At 55.7% G+C, this 9,162-nt stretch overlaps 1 protein-coding gene across 1 annotated transcript in view; it reads right to left on the bottom strand.

Moving 5' to 3' along the window:
• Positions 1-735: 735 nt before the first annotated feature.
• Positions 736-9,162, bottom strand: part of ENPP6 (ectonucleotide pyrophosphatase/phosphodiesterase 6) — a 74,643-nt gene continuing 66,216 nt past the window's right edge. Inside the window, exons 7-8 of the mRNA XM_045821447.1 lie at positions 7,958-8,081; positions 736-3,480 (exon numbers count right to left, since the gene is read on the bottom strand). Of these exons, the coding sequence (XP_045677403.1) occupies positions 3,275-3,480; positions 7,958-8,081 (330 nt within the window). The 3' untranslated portion in view covers positions 736-3,274. The remainder of the gene's footprint in view (positions 3,481-7,957; positions 8,082-9,162) is intronic.

The following is a 9,162-nucleotide window of genomic DNA, read 5'->3' as shown; positions in this document are numbered from 1 at the left end:
GACACGGTGCTGTTTTGTGACTTCACCATGACATGGACGTGCACTAGCTTCGCGTGTGCCTGAGACCAGGTTTCCCACGTTTATAAGCAGTCTGCCACGGCAGCGCCCTCCCGTCCTTCTCTCGAGTGGTCTGTGCGTGCTGGCTTTGGTCTTTTGCAAATTGCTTACAAAGAGTAAACACACAGTCACATCGGGAAATTCCCTGATATTTACAGAAATGCAAAACACTTTGTTAGAAAATTCGTAAAATAGCTGTGTGTCTTGAACAACGAGTTTGTCCGATAGCACCGCTGGGAATCTTAGACCCACGAGAGCCAGGTGTGGAGAAGCCCAGGGAGCTTCCTGGCTCCTCTCCACCCCTGGGGTGCACAGATCTGCTTTGGTTTGAGGGGGGCCGGGGGCCGGACCCCACTGGGGTCAGCAGCCTCAGCCAGCCCCAGGAGACACTGGTGGGGTATGGAGTTACTGGCAGGAGATTCGGCTCTACCAGGCTCAATTCAGAACCCATTTCTGCTCAGAGAGCATCCAAACCTTCCATTGGTGTGACTTAAAAATGTTTCCCCACATGGATCCTCTCAACTTGCATCTCTGAAGGTGGGTCAGAGGATGCTTATCATCCCAGAACATTTACGGACTGGTATCTGGGACGGACTGGTGTCTGGGACTGAACTCAGATCTGATAGGGATTTCCAAGACCCCTTTAAGATGAAAGAGAGTTAGTAATGCGGCGGGGGGGGCGGAGACAACTGTAATTGAACAACAATAAAAAACTTCTTTAAAAAAAAAAAAAGCAAAGAGAGTTGGAGCTCTATCATTCAGGACCCTTCGGGCGAGAAAGAATTCCCCAGCCTGTGCTCATTCATGCTGACGTCATCAGAACGTAACTGGGTGGGGTCTAGAGTTGATGCAGAGAGGCAGGGAAGGGGGCTGTTCTCTCCTCTTCAGTTTTGGGGTCATTCCTTTCACTGGTCTTCGGTGTTCGCAGGTCAGCCCCACTGAGGTCCTTCCGGAAGGAGCGATGGGGCAGTAAAACAGTCCAGGAGAGAAGGTGTCTACAGGCATTCCATGCAGATTTTTACTCCGGTAGAACAACACCATGTAAAGAAACTAGAATTTTCCTGGGGGAAATAGTGTCACTTTAAAACAAAAATCAAAGGAGAAAAAAAAAACTTCAGCCAAAGAAGTAAGCCACTAAACTGTATGCATTATTTTAGGCAAATTCTTTTTCTCCATTTAAAGGCTGGATTTTCTTCATGAGTCACCAATAGTCACGGTTCCAGAGGTATCTTAGACTCATTTGTTGATTCAAGAGTATCTGTGGAGCCCCTGCACTTTGTCAGACGCCTGCCTGGAATGTTATTACGCAACTTGAAGATGCTAAGGACGCGTGAGGGCAGAACGGAGCGGGAGGGACAAAGGCGAGGCTGTGTCCCCGGCCACACTCCTCTTCACTTGGGTGACCCGCTTCTCAGTGAGTCACTCGGCTCTCTCTCAGGGACCCGTCCCTCGCCAGGGAGGGAGGCGGGCTCCGTGTATTCCTCAGAGCGCCATCCTTTAAGGAGAAAGGGGCCTTGGAATAACAGGTGCGCGTTTCAGCCCCCACGGCCAGTGTCCAGAGCATGCATGTGCTTCCAGCCAGATAACAGAGGCCGGTTTGCTTTCTTTCCCGTGGATCCGATGCTGCGGTTCAAAACCATGTGACATAAGCCCTTGGAAACCTTTTGTGAAGATAAACTCGGTGTGGGTAAGCCATGACCCTTTGCTCCCGTGATCCAAGGCGCGGGGGTGGCTCCCAGCCTTCTTGAGTCGGGGCTGGGCGTCGGTGCCCATTTCTCAGGGCAAACGCCCTCTTAGGGCTTCTCCGTCGCGGGGAGACCAGAGGTATTCCGTTCCTCACAAAACGTCTCACTGGCAGCTCTGCCTCCTTCAGTGCAAAGTTATTTTTAATGCAGCAACGTGTGTGCATGACTCCGATCACTTCGAGATGCAGTTATCCCACTTTTCACAAGGTCTCCTGCACCCGACTCAGACGACTGAGCTGGAAACGCTCCAGCCAGGCTGAGAGGCTCATCTCAGGGTTCCTGCAGAACGTCACTCTTCGGGGGTGGTACTTTGGCCACCCTGCTCCCTAATCAAATGGGCCGTGGGTTAGTGCTGGGGGTCTGGCTCCGTCACGTTCTCTCCGGCTCCCCTCCTTTTCCCTGGAATTCTGGGTCACTCGGGGGCCCACTTCGCCCCGTTGCCGTTTAACAAGCAACATTCCGGGTCGCTGGGGCCTGAAACTCAGGCTTCACGCATCACCATTCCCAGCAGGGAGCTGAGGTCTCTGCAACACGTGCACCCGCGCTCTGCCCGACCTCCCCGTCTATGGTGTGCGTCCAGTGTGGCTGTTGTTGTCTACGGCGTGTGTGACGACAGAGCCGTGGTGTCCGAGGAAACCTCCGCACGGGAAGGCAGGCAGGGGGGCAGGCAGGCAGGCAGGCAGGCCGGCCAGCTGGCGGCACCCCGCGGATTCCTCCGCACCACCACGCAGGGCCCGCTCTGGGCGGGGCTTCAGCTGCGCCGTGCGAAGTCCCACCGGAGCCGGGTCTACGGTAAGCGTTCCTGCTCCTCGAGGCCAGTGGGACATGTTTGGTGCATCCCCACTTTGGGAGGGGACGCATGCCCGTCACCCACCTCATTCTGAGTTCTCTAATCCTTAGTGATTTTTGATGGATGGGTCACCCAAGCTGAGATACACCCTTTGCGGGACTTTGAATGGGATGGAGAAACTGCACGAGCTGGGTTGCAAACCGACAGCAGCCAGGGCTGCCACGGGGAAGCCTTTTGTTCGGGAAGGAAGGCACACAATGCAGGACGGTGGCCCTGGGCCCGGAGGGCGGCTGCTGGGTGTGGCCAGGGCCCAGCCAGGCAGGGCGGGGCCCAGGGCGCTCACGCAGTGTCCACTTAAAGGCCGCTTGCTCCCAGGCGGGCCTCCGCTCAGACAGTTAGTTCATCTGAGCTACTACACGTGAAAAAAAAAAGGAGAAAAACGACATACCCTTGAACAGATGCAGTGCGAGATGTTCCTTATCTTCAGAAAAAAAAAACTAAGTTTGGATATTTTGGTAAGGAGTAGGGACTTTTGTAGAGAGAATCCTCCAAGAATAATATATTCACAATTTGTGTGGCCTGGACTGTGTTACTGAAGCTATCACTCAGATAGGAAATGAAAACCTTCCCACGGTGGAGGTGGAGGCCCCCGCAGCCGAGCGTTTGGGGCGGAAAGGAGCTGCTACTGGAACAGCAGGAGGAGCGCCACGGCCAGTGTGAGCCCGCCGGGCGGGGCCGACGGGGCCGGGCCGGCCTGGCCGGTCAGCATGCACATCACCCTGGACCAGGACCCGTTGTTGGGCAAGGGGGTGATGCCCGCCACGCGGCACATGACATTGTAGACGTCCACGGACCGGATCGGAGCAGCTCTGAAGTTGGACTTGAAATCTGAAAGGGAAAGGCAGGCAAGGGAGTTATCATAGCCACTCACCGGGCAGAGCGGGGCTGAGCCCCGCGGGGGGCTGGGGGGGCCTGCACCCCCAGGCTGCAGGTGGCTTTGGGACCGGGAGATCAGCTCTGGCGATGGGGCGTGGCCGGCCGGGTGATTGTGCACTCGGAAGAGTACGTGGAAGGCCACAGGTTGTGAAAGGGAGTAACTTCCCGTGGCTCGTGGAGATGAGCCCCATCAGCGAACAGACTGGCCTTGCCCCTCGCTTCTGCAGAGCTTGGAGCCCAGGTGCAGTCACAGTTTACCTCTGACTGGGCTCTCCGAAGCCCAGTTCAAGGGCATTCTCATCTTTCAGAACACCTTTCAGCAGGGGCTGGCTGGCTGGCTGCGTGCCAATTTCGATTGCAGAGACCCCACCACAACTCAAGAATGTTTCTGCATTTTCCTGCTATGTGGAGAGCTCAGGGCTGGACAGATAGATGTAGGACTGGACGGTCTCCCCAGAGCTGGCCGGCTCAAAGCAATGGTGACACCTTCCTGAGTGCTCCTGGGAGATCATTTGAACCTGCTGTAGGAGCCTTTCACTGGCAGACAAAGTAACTTGGCTGTGTCGGGGAAAAAGCGAATTGGCAGAGTTACAGGGCCAGGAAGGCTCTGGGAGATCTGATGCGGAAGCATTCTGCTTCCAGAAACCCAGAGGCTGCAGCCAACGCCAGCAGTGACGTGGGAGGTGAAGGCAGGGCTGGCCACTCACAGCATCGGAAGTCAGGGCGCCGGAGGAGGGATGTTCGTCAGGAGCGCACCCGCTCCCCCACCACGGGAGGCAGTGAGATGCTGACTGCAGAGTGCCTGTCTGCTGCACAGTCACCAGAAGAGTTTGGTGATCATGTCCATAAGCAGTTTTCCTTTTAGGCCCCAGACTAGGCCTTCCCACAGAACACCCGAACTACTCTGAGGTTGAATTGGGTTGAGAAGGGAGATTCTGTCTATATATCTATCAGTAAAGCCCGTGGATGAGCTTTCAGTCCATCTAAGAGTTTTTAAGGACATGGGTGGTTTGGGGGCTGTGACCTTTGTCATGGCTTTGCCAAAATGGTCGCATAGGCTTTATTTAAAAAGCAAACAGACTCCACAGCAATGCCATCCAGAAGGGCCAGCACCACACTCTGCTCTGGTGCCAGCCCCGAAAGCACAAGGTTGGAAGGAAGTCACACGCAGAGAACTCGGCCGCAGGGCACAGCAGAGCCAGGGCAGGTGATGGCTCTTGCTCACTCTGGAGATTTAAAACGGAATTCAGAGCAACGAGGGTCATGGTGTGCAATCAGCCTGCAAACCTTACCAGCTGGGCCACCTTAGGAGACAGACAGGGACATGGCACCCAGAAACCATAGCTGCAGTCATGTTGTATGTGCTCAGAAATGGTAGCTAGCATTCTTCTAGTATTGTGAGCAGGCACGTAGAATGAATGCCCAGCAAAAGCAAGTGGTGGTTGAGAAATCCCCCATAAACTCTCAGGAGAGTTCATTTTACTCTAGGGGCAGGGAGGATAAGGGTTGGCATCACCTCAGGGTAAAATTTGTTTTTTAAAAAAAAATCCAGAGCCTCCTAGGACAGGAGGATGTAAGGGCCACCCCAGGGGGTCACCCCCTCTTCACAGCAAGGCAAATGGCACGCTTGGGCAAAGATGGTGGTTGTCCTTCCCCAGAGGTGAGCCAGCTGCAGCCTGAGGGATCAATGGAAAGGTTGCCCTGGTGACAGGAAAGCAAGTCCCCTCCGTCCTTCCGACCCGCCATGAACTTGGATGTGGTCGTCCTGCTGCCCCATCACATGGTGACATGGTGGTCCTGTCCTTGTCGGGCGTGTGGTGGGGGGGAGTGTGGGAGGTAGACAGTAGTAAACCCAAGATACCCTTCCCCAGCCTTCCAAACACTCCTTCTTTAACGCTTGGCAGAAGTGTTGAGATAAACTCTGCAGAAGACCATCTTGTCACGTTCAAAGAGCAAAATCAAATCCTGTGCACGTCCGCAGGAAGCGGAGTTGAGTTTTCTTTCCCATCCGCCTGGCTCGTGGCTTCTGATTCCGCAGAGCTGGGACGTTGGGCCCAGGGCAGACGTGATCCAGGCTGGAATGGGAGCTTCTAGAAAACTCCTGAATAGCAGAACAATGCCTGATCTGGTCTGGGAGGACTCCGCCAAACTCTCCCCAGCTCCAAATGGCATTTGGAACCTGTACTGGGAATCCAAGTTATTCCCATGGGTTTAAATTTTGCAGATGTTAAGACCGTTTCTCTTAAAGCGTGAAGGTTCTGTAGCCTCCTGCGCTGCTGGCCGAGTGAGGCTCACTGGCCCACACGCAGCTCACCCGGCCACGCTCCTGCTGTCTCTTTGGGAGTGTGGAGTTCTCCGGGGCAGGATTAGGTTGTTCATGTTAGAAACCGGGATTAACCAGAGAGAGGCTGCCTTCCAGAATCGGTGCCCTTTCCCTTGGCCGAGCCAGACTCACTGACTCCTAAGACTGTCTGCGTGCAGCCGCAGCGCTGCCCAGCTTCCTCCCCCTGCAAGAGGCATGTACAGTTAACTGGGAGGGATGCACCTTTATCCCCGAGTGCGGCTCGAGATCACTATGAACAGCCTTGCTCTTAAATGTCCTTCTGAGTAAACAGCCAGTGTGGGAAGCACTTCGATCCTCCGTGAGGACCGGAGCCAGGAACGTGACGTTTGGCGGGAGGCTCCCAAGGCTCAGTCTGCCTGGAAACACTTTTGCAATGAGCCCCGTCCGTTTTCATCAGGGGTCGCCTTGCTGTCTGTAAAGGACTCAGACTTCGAGTTTTAAAGGAGCCCACGACGGAGGCCCTGGCTAATGGACAACGTCTCCCCGCCGAGGTGAACTCAGAGTTGACGCAGCTTGGGGAATTCGGTTTGAAATTATTGGGGGTTTGCTTCTGCTTTCAAGAATAGGGCCCGAGACACTAGCTCATAAACACTCCTTCGGCTGACAACTGTTTTGCATTCACGATCTTTTTTTCTCTCCGGGGAAGCAGAAGGTGATGCTTTTGAACGGGAGCCCAGCCGTCTGGTGCTCCCCCGTACAAAGGCCGTGGCCCTGGAGTGTCTCCAAGCTAATCTAGCGGGTCGACCTCCACCAAGTCCTCGGGGCGTCATCACTCACCCACTCCGCCCGGAGCTCCGCCGAGCTGACGGGCTGGCTGACGGGCAGCACCTGACAGCTGTTACTGATTGACAGCGACGTGCTGGACGCCCTCTGCACTGCCCCCTCCAGCCAAGTCCTGAACCCAGCCAGGGCTCTGGGAATGTTTGCTGCTACTGTTGTCTGCGGCTTCCTTTGGGACTGGGAACTTGAACCACAAGCGGGAAAGGATTTGGACCGCTGTGTTTCCTACGCTCAGGGTCCCAGAGGCTCCCGTGGAGGGTGCAGAAACGGACACCTCATAGTTCTCAGCGGCTATTTTGTCATAAGTAGCGTGACCCAAGGCAGGTGGGTTAATGTATATCTTTGTCTTGTTCCATCGAGAAGAAGGGCAAGGCTTCTAGGTCCAATGTTGAACTTAGCATTTGGAAGGAAAGCGGGGATTTCATGGGCTGAAGCGTTTTGATGACATCCAGGGAAAGGCTTTGGAGCATGGGTGTCAGGGCCAGCTCATGACATGCAACCAGGAGGGCAGACAGTAGTGAGCAAGAAGAGTGGCTCATGGACCCGTCAACTGATGGGTAATGGCTGTCAAATTGCTTTTGACTAATTTTTTTTTGTAAGAAGAGGGTGTTCAGGCAGTAGTATGATCTTCAGAGTGTTTGATAAACTTTTCCAAAACGTGAATGTTTAGCTCTCTAAATGATTAAAGCAAATGCCCACATAGGCCTCCTTCGTCCCCTGCTCCCTTCCAGCCCTAGGGATTCACCCGGCCAGAGAAGTCAATTTGCTTTCATCCGAGGCACCCCTCGTCATTCTGGCTGATTCTCAGAGTCCGTCTCCAGGTCATCTCCTAGCCGCCTCTGGGCACATCCCGGCTTCTGGTCAGGCCCTGGACCCAACGGCCCCACGGGGCGGGTGCTCTGCACAGGGAGGAACTGTGTGTGGGAGGGGCAGACCTTGGGATGCCACCCCGTCCACACTGGACCTGGGGCTGTCAGCAGCCCGGTGTCCGGTCAGCTCTCCCGGACCTCCGATGGCCGTGAAACCCCATTTCCAGGAATTAAGTAAAAGATGAATCACAAACATGTGGAATACATTTTCTTCGCTGCACTCAAGATTTCACATTTACAAGGAAAACTATTTGGCCACATGTGCCAAACCCAGGAAGCATCTGAAAGCGAGCCAGCGCCAGACGTCTCCCGGAGACCGGCTGGGCCAGCTCGGCGCTGCGTGGGGAGAAAGCGGCCGGCTTTCCCCACACACGCTGGGCCCCCGGGGGCCCCTGGGAGTGGGTGGCCAGGGGACTTCCGCCCTTCCCTCACCTACCAGGTCCGAAGGCCAGGAAGATGCCACGCATGTCCCGGAGCTCGTTGTCGTAGCCGTGCCAGCCGCGCTGCCAGCCACCCCGCTGGCCCGTGCTGTTCATCCAGAACGGGAGCAGCTCCCGGCTCTGCAACCAAGCAAGGCGGTTACGTCGTGCCGCGTCCTGACAACTGTCATCAGGGAGCAGTGGTCCCAACCACCTCCCAGCGTGGGGACGACGCCCTTCTCTCTTAGCCCTGGGGTCCTCGTTTCCTACTCCAGGGAGCTCAGACTCCTCCAGGCAGCCCATCCCGCCGCCAGGGAGCTCTGGTTAGGAAGGCGTTTTCTTACTCGGAGTTGCATGGCACCTGTGCCTCCCAGTGGGCTTTAGAACCACTAAATACAGCAGGCTCGAGACAGACTGATGGTCAAGTGTTTCTGTGGCGTCATGGAAAATGTGTTTGGCCTTTGTCCCAGGTTCCTGGCACGGACTCCCCACACCCGTGGAATGTCCTGGGTGACAGGAGTGCCTTTGTTATTCGTAAGGGGCCTTCTCCCCCACACCTGGGCTTATGCTAATTGGATGATTTGGGGGGCGCCTGAGGGAGGGGCTGGATAGCTTTAGGAAGGAGGCTGGTCCCTCTTAGGGGGTGAGAGGGGCAGAACTTTCGGCCTGTCTTCTGACCCCTGACCTCTAAGAATGAGCTCAGCCATGTGGCCAGTGGTTGAATCACCCCAGCCTGCACAAGGAAACCCCATGTCAAACCCAGGAACCACACCGCCAGGGAGTCTCGGGACGGATGGACACAGCTGTGTGCCGGGGTGGGGTGGGGCTTACCCGAAAGGAACGGGACACTCTGCGCCCCCCCCACCCCCATGTGTCTCTTCCCTGTGGCCGTACCTCAGTCGTAGCCTTTACAACGAAACGGTCATCATAAGCACAGCACCTCTCTGAGTTCCGAGATGCAGTGAACCTGCAGAGGGTGGTGAGACCCTCCAATTGTAGCCACGACAGATGCAAGTGTGGGGAGGCTGGGGACCCGCACCGTGGCTGTCGTGTGAAGGGGTGCACTCTTGTGGGACTGAGCCCCTGAACACACGGCGGGTGGGGGGGCATGCTGCTCTAACTCGGGGCAGTCAGTGTCATCACTGAACTGTCCTGCAGGACACCCGAGCACTGTCAGAATTACTGGGAAAGCAGCATCTAATGTCATCATCTCGTGTTGCTG

This window comes from Phyllostomus hastatus, unplaced genomic scaffold (assembly GCF_019186645.2).
Source record: "Phyllostomus hastatus isolate PE091 unplaced genomic scaffold, TTU_PhHast_1.1 phas_scaffold_46, whole genome shotgun sequence".
NCBI classification, from domain to species: Eukaryota; Metazoa; Chordata; class Mammalia; order Chiroptera; family Phyllostomidae; genus Phyllostomus; species Phyllostomus hastatus.
This window is presented reverse-complemented; position numbering and strand designations above follow the sequence as displayed.